At 48.2% G+C, this 16,570-nt stretch overlaps 3 protein-coding genes across 3 annotated transcripts; 1 reads left to right on the top strand and 2 right to left on the bottom strand.

Annotated features, from left to right (window-relative positions):
- Positions 1-1,549: 1,549 nt before the first annotated feature.
- Positions 1,550-2,046, bottom strand: CONPUDRAFT_156759 (uncharacterized protein; the record flags this gene model as incomplete). Its single annotated transcript, XM_007773775.1, has 4 exons — positions 1,550-1,627; positions 1,686-1,804; positions 1,861-1,955; positions 2,021-2,046. 4 exons carry the CDS (start codon positions 2,044-2,046, stop codon positions 1,550-1,552), a joined length of 318 nt encoding a protein of 105 aa, XP_007771965.1.
- A 9,745-nt stretch (positions 2,047-11,791) lies between these two features.
- CONPUDRAFT_156758 (uncharacterized protein) lies at positions 11,792-12,468 on the bottom strand (the record flags this gene model as incomplete). The annotated part of the gene is made up of 4 exons (XM_007773774.1): positions 11,792-11,949; positions 12,006-12,135; positions 12,188-12,213; positions 12,270-12,468. The coding sequence occupies 4 exons, from the start codon at positions 12,466-12,468 to the stop codon at positions 11,792-11,794; spliced, it is 513 nt and encodes a 170-aa protein (XP_007771964.1).
- A 388-nt stretch (positions 12,469-12,856) lies between these two features.
- CONPUDRAFT_75399 (uncharacterized protein) lies at positions 12,857-15,357 on the top strand (the record flags this gene model as incomplete). The annotated part of the gene is made up of 5 exons (XM_007773647.1): positions 12,857-13,322; positions 13,518-13,529; positions 13,593-14,789; positions 15,009-15,030; positions 15,072-15,357. The coding sequence occupies 5 exons, from the start codon at positions 12,857-12,859 to the stop codon at positions 15,355-15,357; spliced, it is 1,983 nt and encodes a 660-aa protein (XP_007771837.1).
- Between the last annotated feature and the right edge of the window lie 1,213 nt (positions 15,358-16,570).

Genomic DNA, 16,570 nt, shown 5'->3' with positions numbered 1-16,570 from the left:
AGAAATTGGTCTTGCAGAGTCTTTTGCATTTTTTGAAGGTCTTCGGCGGTTCTTTCGCTTAGTTTTCTCTTCCTAGCTTCGGCATCTCGGTCATCGCCTGTGCCAACCAACTCGAGTCGCTGTTGGATGGCCAGCAACCATCCCTCTTGCTCGATGAACAATCGATTCGAACCTTCGTGGCCCGCAGCTCTCATGGCTTCAGCCGCGTTGGTGGTATCGACATCTTGACTAAAAGCAAGGCGAAGAGGCTGCAGTCTAAAAGATCGAGTACGGCGGTCCATCTCAGAGTTTATGAGACCAAGTTCCTTGATAGCGTTCTCTACTCGGATTCTTGTGGAAGGAGGCTGCTGTCCGGAGTGAGCTGGCGTCTGATGAGTGGTAATGCGACTTCACTCGTACCTGCAACACAGGTTCAGATAGGCCAGCCCTATCTTCTTGTTTCCGGGAGAGATCTTCTCGGCGTTCATCGACATCGGCAGCTTCAGCCTTTGAGGCCTTGGTCAGTCGCCTCGCGGCAGTACGCAACCACCTACCTTACGGCCCTTTGGATCGACTACCACCTCCATTATGTCCTTCGCCCTTACCGGTAAGTCGCTCTGATTCGTGCTCTTGCGTTCCCGACTCTCGCAAAGAGCAGACGCTAAGACTGTAGTCCCTACCTCCAGTTTGGCAGCCTCCTTGTGACGATGGCGAGTCGAAGACGAAACCATGGTACCGCTGACCTCTTTACCGTTCCTGACGGTACGCCCTTTCCGACATTTTTTGCATCTACAGAGTACAAACCCGTCTTCGTCTTCACTTGAGTCCGATAGGTCTGAATGCAGCATACAGCACTAAGGAAGAACAGAAAGCCGAATAGAAGTGGAATGGGGGTTGTTGAGGAGTGTGAAGATCGTGTGTATCCCGCGGACAAATAAGCTTCGAGGTTATAGTTGTAGCACCCGATTATGGGACGGATGGATCGATAATGGATCGATGATACTATATGACTGGGATAGATTACACGTGTATCGAAACGCTGGAGTCTACAAACGGAGTTCATCAGAGGGTCGTCGATTGTGTCTAGTATACAATGGCGACTGCGTTAATCGTGCGTGAATTGTGTAAGAAATTAGCTAAAGTGGGTCCCGCGCTCGACCGTGCTTGACCGAGACGAACGAAAATTGAAACTTCGCCTTCAATGAACGCACGTGATGCCTTTTAACCCGCCACTGAGCTGCTCAAGAGTAGCAGCGACGTATACAAGGGACAATGATGGCGTATGCACATACGGGCTGAACTTCCTTCCCTTCGGGGCTGCGCGTCGTCTTGTTCTGATATGCACGCGCTCCCCTTTGACTTCCCTTCTGCTCATGTTCAGCAGGACGCTTCTTGAGGACATCCAGTGCATAGCGCGATGTGCTCCATGAAGCGTTCTTGCATCGGGCCCACTGTGACAATAAACGAGAAGCAGGTTTACTCTCCATCAGCGTTTGCAGTGTGGCTGTCATAAAGGGCCTACCTTGTAGAGTTTGTTCGCAGGATCGGCCACGAGGGAGGCGGGAATAGGTTATTCGCCGTACCTCGCATCATTAGCCCCTACAGAAAAGGCACCCATATGTAGTTCGGCAAAGTCAAGGGAACACATCTAGAACGAATTCAGTGAGCATAAACGCATGCATGATTGGACATGTAAAAATATACACCTTGACCATAGCATCGAGTTCTCCAAGCAGCCCGTTGATGGACCACCGTTCGGCGGACGGAGTGCGAACTGCAATGACGTCCTCCAAGTTCCCCGAGCCCAGAAAGACCCCTTCCCGTGCTAGGAGACATGCCAGTGAGCGAGTAATGCGTGGGGTAGAGAATGGCGGCAAGGACGAGGAGTAGGGAGAAGAACGCCCGTGATAATAACGAATGATGAGTTCACCACGGCGTCGAACGCGGCGGTGTTTTCGTTATTCGTCTCGATGTCCCTGCCGAACCGGCTGAGCATCCGGCCGGTTGGTCGTCACCGTCTTGCCAACAAAAGATCACGCACCTGATACACTTGAAAAAGCGGAACATGAGGTGCAAGACACGCAGCGTGAGCGCTAACTGGATGAGGATGGAGGACTTGCTGACGGTTGTCGAGTCAAGATCGATGGAGGCACAGATACCGTTTGTCCTTGTTTGCGCGTGGCTTGTGTTCGGATGCCCCGACCTCCCCCGCTCTCATTCCACCATTTCCCTACGCCCATAGAAAAAGTAAGCATCATGCATATCCCGTGCTATGCATTCGGCTGAATATCGTTACAGAACTTGTGAACCCCCAGACGAAGATATCTATAGGCTATCGATTGAGTCCTTTGAGACATGTCACACAATGAAGGTTTCAACCGGCGAAGGTATGAACACATTCGTCGGTTTGCAGTAAGATAGCTCAAAGAGCGTGGACTTTTGCTTGACTCCCTTATCCAGGTCACCTTCTATCTCCGTCTCGGATTTTACGTTCTCTCTGCAGGCTCTCAGACTTTTCGTAGCCCACTGGACCATGGGCTATCGAGGACCCGACAGCAACTTCAAGTTCCAGGAGGATCGATTGCATGCCGGTGCGCAGCCTGACTCTTCGAAGGCATTGCGTATATTGTACGGAGACATGGCGCTTCAGGTGGTTACGGGTAAGGAGATTGTTAAGAAGATACGGTCCCTGCCTTTACCATTTAGGCGAACCATATCATCGGATTTTCGGGTCACCTTCGAGCGTGCCATCGATTTGGTTGCGGCAATTATGGAAGAGGTCCAGTTTTGCGAGGCTATGATACAAGAGTATGCACCACTCACCCCATTCCCCGATGAACAGCGAGTGTGTGATGCTCTTGCCATTTAAATTTGATACTTCTCAGCATACCCCTTACATTCATGGTCCGTGTTATTTAGCTTACCTGTTCACATACATGGACTCTCTACGTACGAAGGGCTATTCCATATAGCTATAGCTACTCGCGATTCGTACTTAACATGTTTCGGACTTAGCAAATTATGGCAAGTCAGGGTATTATGTTTCTTCGTAACTCCAGCGCGTCAGCACCAGTGTCTAGTTCCTCAATTACGTTCTGTTCTCTCGTTTATCCATCCATCTCTTTCATCCTCGGAATCCCTCGACTCACCCTTCCCCGTCATTGAGGCTCCCACCAACCTCAAGTCTTATCGGCAAGATCTCAAGGTTTGGTTTTCAGGGCCACATTAACATATCCTTCCCACCTATTCAGTTTTCATCACTTCTCTTTCCCTCGACACTTCTGTTCTCCTCGGCCTCGGACCCCATTTTCAGTTAGTGACTATAGACCAACAGAATACCCCATAACGGGTTCATACGTCAGAATGAACACCCCCGCCAGGATGAACACTAGGCTCTCTAGCCCATTTCCTATGCAAAACTCTCAAACTAAAATCATAGCAATTATGTTTTGGACACAGTGAATACTTACTGTACTTTTACAACCGTAGGCTCATCCATTGTCCGCCCTGGCCTGCAAGCTGAGCTTATGAAGGGTGGGCAGTCCACGGTAGTGAGGCCCTTGTGAGCCAAGAATGGTGGACATACAGTAAAAAGGCAAATACAATGGGATTAAATGTGAGAAAAATACTACAAGCCCTCTAATGTAATCTAGTGACCCAAGGATCCATCAAACTTAGTGCTCATGACCCTACAGTGTTTTCCCCAACCCATCTCCTCCGGATCTGGTACCAGAACCATGTCTACGTTGGCATCCGGCTTGTCTACCTTTCCCGGTGCCAGCTGTGTACTCTCCTTGCCCCCAGGGTTGAGGAGATGAGCCATGAAGTTGACAGGTTTGATCCATGTGTCATTGTCGACATTAGTGTCATCCTCAAAGGGGTCAGCACCAATTTTGTTGTCCTCAGGTTTTATGTGAAGGGTTAAACCCCTGCTCACCATTATGTCTGTAGGGAAAATGAATAAAGAACATCATGTCATTCCCGAGATATCCAAGACATTGGATGTCTGGGCACGGCCCAGACATGTGTTGGAACTGCACAACAGGCTCCTGTGTGGAGCAATGACTAAGAAAGCTCCTAGAAAGTAAATAGAAGCCCCTGAACATGATCTGATGCCAATCTGAGCAGACAGCCCAAGAGACTAATAATACATTAGCAAAATGCATAGGAGAGTACTCCTAGTAGCCAATACAAACAAAAGACTAGTATAAAAGTAGTCTAGAAGTGAAGTAAAACCTTACCAGTGCAGACACCTCACATCAGCGCAAACCTCAGAGGTTATGAGCCCCACACACTTGTAGCTGCATCTTCACTCTTCATGTATTCTTACCCATCCCACTCTGACTTGAGTGGCACTGTGGCAACAACAAGCGTGGTCCATCTTTGTTAACCACGCCGAAGAAGACTACAGCCTTAACCAATGTGAAGAAGGCCATGATCCCAACAGCATCAACATCAAGGGCAGCAGCTCCCACAGCCAAGACCGCCAAGCCAGCTACCACCAACAAGGGCAAACAGCCTGTGCACCCCACCATGATCTGTTGTAATTCGAGTTGCTGGGGCTCGCCGACACAGTACAAGTGCGGTTTGTCCCAGGCAGGAGAGTAGCCTGAAGGGCAATCACGTGAAGATTAACATAGCGAAGTACACAGACTATATACCATGGCTGATGTCCTGTACAGTACGTAGTTTTGAGATGCTTACATAATCACAATTTACAATACACCCACTCGGCGAAGTAACGGAGTACGGCGGAGAAAAAACAACAGAAATAAAATAACACATAAAAACGAGAGACGAAATGCACCCACTGAAGCGCAAACGGGAAAGGACACCAAAAAACGCAAACATGAAAATACACAAAAAGACAATGACAAAAACACACGAGAAATACAAAGACGAAACACACAAAAAAGATGATAACAAAAACGCACAAAAAACACAGATCCACTATCCAGCAAACGTCCAACCCTCCGAACATCTGGTTCGTATGCTGCGATGACCTGATCTCATGGAAAAATGGTGACACAAACCCACTACATTCCAGCAAGCGACCAACACTCCGGACGTCCGGTCCGTACTCGCTGCGTCAACCTGGCCTTGCGGGGGCGACTGGTACAATCCGATGAATCTGACCCTCCCAACCGTATGTTGGTACTTGTCACAAGACTTGGCCTCCCAGGAGAAAACGCAATGGGGATGGGGAACAAAAAATGGCAGCAAAAACAAGCGTGGGAGCAGCAACAATGACAGCGTCAGCAATGGGGCTGGCACGGCAGCGGAGACGAGCGGCAGTGTGTGAGGGGTGCAGCGGCAGGGGCACGGCACAGGTGAGGTGCAGCGGTGGGTGCAGCGAGTGCACAAGTAGCAGCGGCCTCAGTTCGAGGGCTTATGCAGATGGGTCCAGCGAGCTGTCCAACAGCGGTGGCAGCATGCAGGGGCAATGCGGCAGCCAGGTGCGTGCGCTCCGACGAGCGAGAGGAAGCACGGGGTGCGAAGAGGGTGGGGTGATGCGGCGCAATAAGGAACGGGGTAGCGGCGTGGCCTCAACAGCGGGGGACTGCGGCGGCAGGAACTTGGGAATCACGCTCAGATGGGGGGAAGCCGCCAATTGCGCTTCGAGTCGATTCTCGACTACTTTTATACTAAACAGAATTATATACATTTCTAGGAGACTTCTCCTTAATGAATAAGAGGGTTTCCGCAGTATAGGGCTTGGTTTGCCATCGAAGCTCCGGCAGGAGCCTCTATTTATTCTCAGAGCTTACGCGCAGTCACTACTGCAGGATCTCAAATCCAATACTCCCCCTCAAACCTAGCCCGTGCCTTACTCGGTTTTGCAAACACAAGTATTCCTGGCTGGCAGTCTTGGTTTGAGCTTTTCCATGGCAGCTATTGCCTTATCTTTATTACTTCACGCTTTTTCGTGTTTATTCTCTGGTTATCTTCGCACTTTGTATAGCTAACTTAATAGCACAATTTAACATGTTGTTATTCAGTATTTTCAGAACATTTAATGTATATTTCTGCGTGTGTTGACTTAGCAATGGCCAGTTGCTTTTCAAGTCTTCACTCTTGCACTTTTATTATTGTTTTTTCGTTTTAGGATCCGCTATGTAATAACATAGATATACTTTTACTTTGAATGGTTTCTTTATAAGCGGTGAGCACTTGTTTTAATATTGTATGAGTTCAGGTTTTGACTTGTATAGGTGTATGGTCTTTTTTCTGATTAGGTCACGCGAGTGCATCATTGAAAACCTAGTTTATATTCTTCCGTAGATGTTTGTAGAAGTTAAGTATGGTTTGAGGTATGATTGATCGAGTTTAACTGTATCAAAGTGATATTTATTTCGTTTTTTTGATATTCTATACTGCCAAGTTTGGCGCTGTTCTAAGTCTCATTTTATTTATGCTGGTTATGGCGCAGAATCTACCGTTGACTCCCCCTCGCGCCAATCATTCGGCTTGGGGAATCTTATTTCAGAGTTTGAAAATATAGATTTTGTTTTTGTATCTGGTGGTCGTATTTGTGGAGGTCTTTACTTCTGAGTTACTGCTTAAAGCAGGTTTTATTTCTTTTTAGGTCATGGAGCAGTCGAGAGAAATGTTATGGATATGTTTCAACATCGGTCTTAGTCTTTGACGTTTTCGAGTACAGTATGTTTTGTCGGAGTTTGAATTTCCATGCCCTTTTCGGCGTTTACTCACAACCTGATCCCTTTTCTGGAAGATCATCATAGTGTTTATTCGTCTCGTTGGTCGGTTTTATTTACCTGGTCTCTGAGGTCTTTTATTAACCTTTTTATGGCTATCAAGTCATGCTTGTGAAGGCGGAGCAATGTCTGAGTTTAAACAAGTGCCACTTTCAGCGTTAGTCTGATTATTGTTGTTACCTTTTGTGGTATTTATTTCTAGACATGGCCTTTGGCCCATTGCCTTTTTTTGTTAATATTGAGTTGGGAGTTTTGTTATAGTTCTTAGGTAATATTCTTGTCCGCTTTTTAAGCATCGTAGTTTCTAAGTTTGGTTGTACATGTCTGAGTTTATATAGTTGCCATTTTCGGCACTCGTATTTGGTCTCAGTTTCAATTATTGCTTATTTCAGCACGTATAGTAGTCTTGCTCCCCCTTGCAGCGAACACAGCTCGGAGGATCGGACTTTTGAGTCTCGAACATAGTTTCTTATAAATTCTATAGTAGATTTTGGATAATTTAAGGTCTCATCTAGTTTTAAGTATGGTTTGTTCTTTTTAGTGAGCAGATCACTTTCTTGTTCTCGGAGACGTGTGGATAGTATGGGTTTATTTATATTCAAATTTTTATCTTTGAATGGTCGCGCGACGCGCCAATGACTAAGTCTGACACCCTCAGCTTGTTAAAGGAATTGACATTCTAGGTCCTAGTATCTCTGACTCTCAGCTCCTGGTGTCATGTTAGTGACCTCAATCACATTGAAATGTCCATCATGTTGCTCAATGTAGCAGAGACAGGGTACATTTTCTCTTGGCTTGCAAGGATTTCAACAATGACTCGTGGATTCAGCCAAGCAACCTCATGGCCCAGATCCTCCACCCTAATGCTACACATCACTCAGAGTAGTCCTAGAATAGCCAGTGATGCCAGTATCAGTGCAGACCTCATACAGGAGTCAAGTAAACAACAAGGGAAGCATAACAGTGGGTCTAACAAGCAGTATGATGAGTACTTATATCACCAGAGTAGTCAGAACTATACCATAGGATTTTTTTTTTGAATTTATCTGCATTTTTGGCACTATTTTACCGAATGTCCTACTTTTCTGTTTGTAAGTTGCTGTAGAGGTGGGGCAGTCCCACTTAATTTGTTCGTTTGCCTGGCCTGTGGGACATGGGATGAGCAAATGGTTGAAAAAGTACAGTAGGTCATGCAGAGGGGTTGGCAAGCCGTAGGTGACCTGAGAAGCTCTCAAGGGGCTCAGCCTCCAACAAACCTAAAAATGGCAAGAGGATAGCACTTTAGGAGCTAACACGTGATGTGCTCTGGCTCACTTGTTGGAGAGACTTTGATGAGCAGCTACACCATACAGAGGGGTCCACCTAATTTTGGTCCATTCAGTCATAATCAGTCAAGTAGAATTATTACCATATTTAGACAGTTGGCCTTTGAAGCACCTAAGTCTCTCCACCAAGTGAGCCAGAGCACATCATGTGATAGATCCTAAGTTGCCGGTCTCTTGCCATTTTTGGGTTCTTCGGAGGCTGGATCCCTTGAGAGCTTCTCAGCTTGCTGACCCCTCCATATGACTTATCTGCCCTTTGGGGCAGCTAGGTCATACGAAGGGGTCGACAAGCTGAAGAAGCTCCAAGGGGTCCAGCCTCCGGGTATTGTAAATTGTGATTATGTAAGCATATTGAAAGTACAGACTGTATAGCTCATCAGCTATGGTATATAGTATGTGTACTACACTATGTTAATCCTTACGTGATTGCCCTTTGAGCTACTATCCTGCCTGGGACAAACCATGCTTGTACTGTGTCGGTGAGCCCCAGCGACTTGAATTTCCAACATCAGGAGCCAAGGGCTGGCCCTTTGCATTAATGTCCCAGAATTAGTCATGTGATGCATAGTCGGTGCACTTGGCAAAACTAATCCAGCGCATTGGCGCAATGGAGGGCAACCATCCAAATATAGTAATAAACCTACTTGACCGATTATGACCGAATGGACCGAATGGACTGAAATTAGGTGGACCCCTCCATATGGCGTAGCTGCTAGTCCTGGCAGATAGGTCATACGGAGGGGTTGGCGAGGACGGTGGAAACTCCCTATAGGGCATGTCCACCCAGAACGCCTCTGAAGGGGGTCGAGGCGCTATAGTTTTTGGTCCTTACGGCTGCGCAAAGGTGCTATTTCGGACATACATGCTACCGTGTGAAAACCATTTATACACTTAAGATTTGGCTGAAATATTTTTAAATTGCATTTTTCGCTACTGTAGGCATGAGTGGATATGGATATGGATCGACTGATGGTGGTAATTGACTTTGTAAATTTTGGTAAAATGTCGGGTCGAACCCACGACCTTGCACAAAAAGCTCATCATTAATGTCACCTTACCACCTCAGCCACGAGGTCATATTTGAAACTGCCGTGTTTTGAATATATGACTACATATCTTGCATTCACACTACTCTCCTGCTCTGCATGTGTTAACTCCGTGCCTGCCCGGAAGTATGCGGGACGTTCGAGCTAAGCTCCACCAGGGATACCATGTCCCGGAATGCTAGCGTAAGGACTCGGAGGGCGAGCATAGGGTAAGTAGTCGACGGTAGCGACGTGGAGGGGATGGGAACAATACCGGAGGACCGGCGGGTAAGGAGCGAAGGTGACGTAGGCACCGGAGGTTGACAGGAGGGTACCGAAGTACGAAGCGAGGGAAGACTTGAAGATAGATGAAGACACAAGTATCGCGGAAGACACTTGGAGTAGGAATTGGCAGAAAGGACTTAGAGGCAAAGAGGAGTAGAGGGCAGAAGTAAGTCGATATTCATACTGAGGAATACAGGCTGAACTACACGAGTATTTATACTACTGCTCCGGAGTCGGAGGTAATGTACGATGAGTAAGGAACGTGCGGAAGGAACGGATCGTTAGTAAGTAGACATGAGATAAAACATCGGATGCGATATTGTAGCAACTGTGGAATGATAGAAACGTCAAGAAGTGTCAAAGGTAGACAGGTAGCAACGAGACTAGTAGAAAAGGAGGTAATAAGGAACGACACCTGTCAAACATGTAGCGAGGAAGAGTAGCGAGGTGGCTGTGTGGTTCGGAATGTTGCCGTAGGGACCAGAGCGGGACCGGAGCGTGACAGCATGACTTCGTGTCAAGCTTCGTGTGCTTGTTCAAGTGCCAGTAGTTGCCAATGATAAGGAATGGAGATGAACTACCTTTTGAACTACCCACCAAGCAGGCTCTGAGGTAGTCTCCAATGGCATAGACAATCTTTTGGTCATCTACTCTATTGAAGTGGACAGTAAGCTGGGGATACAAGAAATGTGTTATGTACTTAGCAGCACATTTTTATGTACTTTATCCATGCTAAATTCATTTATCGCCTCCAAAAAGCTGCAAAAAACCTTGCCAGTCAAGACACCAGATCAAGAGTTCAAATAGGATTTAGGTTTATCGGGGGTCCCATCATGCCCACCAGACCTCCAAAGGCGCTATCCTGGACATGACAGAGCCGCCGAGCATGCCTGCGGCACTATCCAAGCGGACATGCCCTATAGGGAGTTTCCACCGTCCTACAAGCACACAAAGCTTGACACGAAGTCATGCAGAGCAGGAGAGTAGTGTGAACGCAAGATATGTAGTCATATATTCAAAACATGGCAGTTTCAAATATGACCTCGTGGCTGAGGTGGTAAGGTGACGTTAGTGATGAGCTTTTTGTGCAAGGTTGCGGGTTCGACCCGACATTTTACCAAAATTTACGAAGTCAATTACCACCATCAGTCGATCCATATCCATATCCACTCATGCCTACAGTAGCAAAAAATGCAATTTAAAAATATTTCAGCCAAATCTTAAGTGTATAAATGGTTTTCACACGGTAGCATGTATGTCCGAAATACCGCCCTTGCACCCCCAATGCAACACGACACCCTCAATGCAACATCCACTAAATGTGCTCTCCCTGACCTGATCCTTGGCAAAATGTATCAAAATTTGGTCTGTAAGCTTGTATAGATGTATTCCGCTTGCCTACAAAAAAATGTAGCGTGAGTATTAGAATTTAATGATCTGTGCTCGAAACCACCCAAGTTTTGGCGTTGTTGAGAGATTAACACTCAGGGCACCTATCTTAATCTTGACCAACTGCTTCAAAATCTCATATTGATATTCCTATGGCGTTACTTTATCGTAGTATAAGTTTCTGTAGGCCATTGCCGTCTCTAGCGCGAACGGTGACCGTCATCAGTGCTACAGTGAGAGAAGCTGGAGAGAGGAGTCACGATTCCGGCATCCCTCTGGCAAGCTCAAGCTTTTACGCTATATTATTCAAAGACATGTACACTAGCAGAAGACCCTCATATATATGCTCATTAAGTTTGCGGGAGATATGCGTGAGCATCGGAGCCATGTGACAAGGAACAATCTCACCCCGTTGCATTGAGGGTGTCATGTTGCATTGGGGGTGCAAGGGCGGTAGCACCTTTGCGCAGCCGTAAGGACCAAAAATTATAGTGCCTTGACCCCCTTCAGAGGGGTTCCGGGCGGACATGCCCTATAGGGAGTTTCCACCGTCCTGGTTGGCGAGCCAGAGGTGAGCTGAGAAGCTCCCAAGGGGTTCAGCCTCCAGCGGACCCAAAAATGGCAAGGGGCTGGCAATTTAAGAGCTATCACGTGATGTGCTCTGGCTCGCTTGGCGGAGAGACTTAGGTGCTTCAGAGGGAGACCATCCAAATATGGTAATAAACCTACTTGACCGATTATGACCAAATGGACCAAATGGACCAAAATTAGGTGGACCCCTCCGTATGGCGTAGCTGCTAACTTGGTCAACCCCTTCATATGACCTAGCTGCTGAAATTAGGGACCCCTCCGTATGGCACAATTGCTCTACTAGTATGGCTCAGATCCCTTTTGGGAATGCAAAATGCAGCGACTGGTTATTAGTCTACTCAGGGGCTAGGAATCCGGACTTTGTGGTTAGACTTGTGAAAACGAGTTTAAACCCGAATAAACCCCATAAGACCCATTCGATAATCGTACACATGTATAAATTACCAAAAAGGAAACAATGAGATAGGCGCGGGGGCGAAGGCTACATACTGAAGAGGAACTCGCATAGCAACCACGGCCCAACAACCGCGAATGCTAATAACGGAGCAAAAACACAGCACATCCAAGTAGATTGATCAATGAAAACGCGCCAGGAAATGGGGCGATAGGGGATCCCAGGATCCACAGCTGGCTTCTGGTCTGAACGCATTGTCTGTTATTGAACGAGTAAATTTTCGCATTTATTCCAAACGTACCAAGGTCACGGCCCTCCTGGTGCTCCTGGTGGTCACGGTTATCCCAGAGCTTGATCGTTAATCCAGCCTCTTCACCTGAGGCCGTCGCAATGGCCAGTACCGTTCGCCCTTGTTCATCGAGGGGGGGCGCCTGTAACTTTAACGTAAGCAACCACAACGATAGCTGCTGCCGATCCACTAACATCGATGGCAAGCACTACTCCGTCGTCTATGGAGAAGGGTGAGTATGGTGGATGTAGGCATTGAACATCCAAGGTTACCCACCTTCGTGAGGGATAACTTGTCTCACATCCTCGGCATCCACATCCCATACCCACGTCCGACCGATTGAACTGCCGCCAACAAGACTTCGTCCACCATGCAAGAAAGATACTGGCGCACGATGCGCAGACCCGTGCTGGAACTTGAACGAACCCAAAGCCGTACCCGTAGTAATGTCATATACATTAAAGCCGCGCGCCATGTTAGACACTGCGATGGATTTGTAATCTGGCGATATTGCGGTCTTTCCACTAAGTCACCATGAGGCGGATGCGAAGAGAACCAAAATGTAAAACCTCACATCAAAGTGTTCACAGGAAAGTGGTGTTTGATTCGCTTTTCTACAGCGTCAAAAAATCTGATGTGCGCATTAGAAAGCGGGCGAGTCCAAAATGCAGCGACTACGTACATGACCCCATGATGGACGTAGCAGACTAGGAGGACATTAGGAGAAAAACTGGTGGATATCCAGTGCAAACCGCTGATGATAAGAGGTGCTCGTGTGTCGGATTCAATCATGGGGATACGATCCACACGGCAATCGGGCGTCCAAACAGCTATGGCGGTTCATGAGAAGCGGATGAAACGGCATGAGAAGGACCCGCACCGTCGGGGTTCTCCTGAAACAGCCAAACATGTGCTTCCTTGTGTGCGCCTGTGGCGATCCTATCACCGCTCAATGCCAGGCATTCAACAGGATACTTGCTGTGGGCCCGGAATCCCTTTGCGAAAATTCCTTCCTAGAAAAGCGCCGCTCAGGCAAGATCACAACTTCGCTCATGATTCAGGTTGAAACTAGGGTACATGCCTGCCTGATCGTGACCAGCACCGTTGTCCCATCGGCCAGACCGAGGATGAAGGCGCTATCTGACGGGTATTTCCAAACTAGAGACGTGACCGGCACCGGTCCTGTGAGCAGAAGCATCATTTGTCCCGACTTCACAGACCAGACAGCGGCTTTACCATCCAAGCTCCCCGCAGCAATGAGAGTGGTCCCCGGGCTCAAGCTAAGACAGGTCACTGCTTTTGTGAAAGGGACTGTTAAATTTCGAGTGGGTTTGTAGAAGGGGCTCGGGGAGTGGTGCATGCTATGGGTCTCAAAGGACGGATGGTGAAGATGCAAGGAAAGGTGAGGGAGGTTACGAGAGCGCGAGGGGAACCTTAGGAGCTGACACTTTTACATGTTCCGAACTCGAGCGCGCTGTTCCAGATCCCGAGCGGACGCCCTTGCGTTGCTCTATTGTAAATCAGCTCCAGCTTTAGGTGCGTACAAACTGTTCGCAATCAATTAACCCTTTGTGCTGAGATATTCGCTCAATTTCTCAGTCATGGAAGAAGGCGGCTCCGCTAATGCTAATCGACGGACTCCAAATCATTACACTAAGAGATTGAGACGTCTATCAACAGGAACTAGTGAAGACGACACCATTAAACGCCTTTTTGCCAAACCACGGCAGCCTGGTCTCCCTCCTCCTCCTCCTCCTCCTCCTCCTCCTCCTCCTCCTCCCATTCCTCCGCCCTGCCTATTGCCTACGCTAGCTGTAGTCATCGGGCTGACAGCTTGCGTCGCTTGTGCTATGCTACTATCGCATGCTTCTCACTGTGTCTATAAAACTGGCGAGGTCTTCAATTGCGTTGTGCTCAACAAAGATTGGCGGCTGCGTTTACCCTATGACATCAGCTTTGCGGATCATATCTTGCTCACACGGCTAGACACCGACCGGGAGGAACATAATGCCTTGCAGGAGTCCAAGAACATTATGGAAGGCTTACGACGAGCTTACGACGCGCTCGAAGAAAGAGTGGATAAGTTGGAGCAGAGTGCTCTTTCTTGTTCTACCCTTGCAGAAAGGGTGATTGGACTCGAGCTAGAGGCTATTTCTCGTAAAGAACTCAGCAGCCACATTGAAGAGACTTTGCAACGCCATTCCTTCGGTCACGCCAGCCTTCCTGACTTTGCCCTCAGTTCTTCCGGTGCCGAAGTCATTTCTCTTCTCACAACATCGCCCAGGAGCTACCGTATCCCATTCCTGTCCCCAAAAGCACATCCACCCGAGCTTGCCTTGAAACCAAACAAAGAAGTGGGCTCCTGCTGGCGCATTGATGCTCGACACGGGCAGCTCGGTATCCTTTTGGCAACAAAAGTCGTGGTTACGCATGTCACTCTCGAACATGCCCCAAAGCAATTGACACCAGAGATCGAACTGGCTCCCAAGCAAGTCGTGCTATGGGGCATGGTGAACGAAACAGAGAGGAAGCGCTTCACTAAAGCAGTTTCATTACCTCAAAACTTGACTCAAGAACTCAATGCTCGATCATCGCCTCCCATATCCCGAGACGGAACCTTTGTGCCACTGGCCTTTTTCAATTACAGCATACATTCGCTAACACCGGTTCAAACCTTTCCTGTGTTGGAGGGTGTGCGCGATCTCGGAGTTGCTTCAGAGGTGGTCGTGCTAGAGATTGTGGATAACTGGGGGAGCTCTGCAACATGTCTATACCGTGTACAGGTACACGGCGAAAGTAAGTAGCACATCTCCCCCAGTCAGAACGCGCTCTGCGAGACCATAAACTATTATTGCTTGATCGTTAATCCATGGTAGGAGTTGATTTGCAGGCTAGTAGATTGATTACGCAAATGGATGCACGTATAGTATGACTTCGGATATGGTTTGAGGACAAGGTCTAGAAATTTATGGATTTTATCAATATCTACGACTATCTATTGTAAAATGTTCACAGAAATCCACGGGCAAAGCGCAAGGTAAATGCCTCCTATTAGAGGTGGCAGTTGACAGAACGTAGAAGGTCAAAAATCAGCGAAGCCTTAGATCGAGTTCTCACCGGGTTACCGAATCACCATTGGCCGAGGACATTCAAGCCTATTGCGCCAGGTTCGAGCCTGCAGCCGGTCTCTTCGCTCCGTCTGACACTTGTCCTTGTTATGCAAGAGAGGGCTATGGACATTTTCAGCGGTGTGCGGGAGCCAAGGGATCCGAGCGCTTACTTTGCACCGCCAAAAGACAGTCACCATTGGATGGCTAAATTCAAAACGATAACCTTACAAGCCGACGCGTGCATATCAATGTAATCAATATAAGCATAAGACATCTAGACAGCAACGAGCAGGGTAAGTCCGCCTACGAAAATTCAGAAAATCAGTAAATTATTGCTGTGAGGTATCGATGTCGTGAACCATCATGTAACCCACCAAGAGATGAGAACGCTCAAAAGCCAACATCTGAAGAAACCATGGTCGAGCCGCACAGATCCGCTGTCCTCCTTCGTCCTCGTCGCCTTCTACTCCGGAGCCTACACCAACATCAGCGTCAGCTATGGATAGATCTATAGCCATCAGCTGCCTCGCCGAAGGTGTCTCGCTCGAGGAAGCTTGACCCCATGCTCCGCCTACCTCCAAGCCGAAATCCGCGTCATCAGCTCTTGTTAAGGTATTGCAGCTGGAGTAACCGCACGGGCGTCTGCGGTGTCCTCGAACTCACGGGGGACTATAACTAGACTCTGGTCAAAGGGCGTTCATCAACCAAAGTCGCCGCTTCCGGTTCGCAATTACCAACATAACTTCCTCAGTGGTGAAGGCGCGATCTTGTGGTTGATCGGGATTCGGCTTGAACGGAGAACCCTGTGCAAGATATTGAGGGTCAGATACAGATAATTGCGAAAAGAGAATGATGTCATATCTATCCTCGTACCGGTTGTCAGTGTATGGCATCGGGAGGTGAGTAGACGGGAGCCGGCGGCTGCGCGAGAAGGGCTCACGGGGGTGACGTTGAAGGGATTGTGGGTTTTTATGGTTAAATAAAGCATCGAGGAAGGTATGGAGATGGTAAGGGTGTCGGCGGAGTCAACGACGCATGGTCGGGTGCAGACGTCGGTGAGGGCAAGACAGGAAAGAGGGACCAAGTTTGTAGGGAAGGGAGAGCGTGGGTTGGGTAAGACCAGGCCATGTTCTCCGGATCGTGCCCCTGCGTTTTGTGGGGTGTCGTGACCGGAACGACGACGACCTCCTGGTTGAGATGTCGATACACGTTGTGATTCCGCCTTCGAGACAATCATGACCGAGGGATGAAGAGTCAGTGACCCGACAAGCCACGAGCGGTAAGGATGTGCGCCGTGAGTCGCTAGAGAGCAGCAAGGACAGTTTTTGGTGATGAATAGTGAATGTTCGTGCGGTCGAGAGCGTAGGCGACGGAGTAAAGGGACTTCACCAACGGCCCGCAGGCGCAGAAGGCGGCTGAGCTCTCTAGCTAGATCGTGGAAATTGGGTTGTCACAAGTGGCCGATTA

Source organism: Coniophora puteana, assembly GCF_000271625.1.
Source record: "Coniophora puteana RWD-64-598 SS2 unplaced genomic scaffold CONPUscaffold_11, whole genome shotgun sequence".
Taxonomy (NCBI): domain Eukaryota; kingdom Fungi; phylum Basidiomycota; class Agaricomycetes; order Boletales; family Coniophoraceae; genus Coniophora; species Coniophora puteana.
The sequence above is the reverse complement of the archived record's forward strand: the minus strand, read 5'-3'. Positions and strand labels throughout refer to the sequence as shown.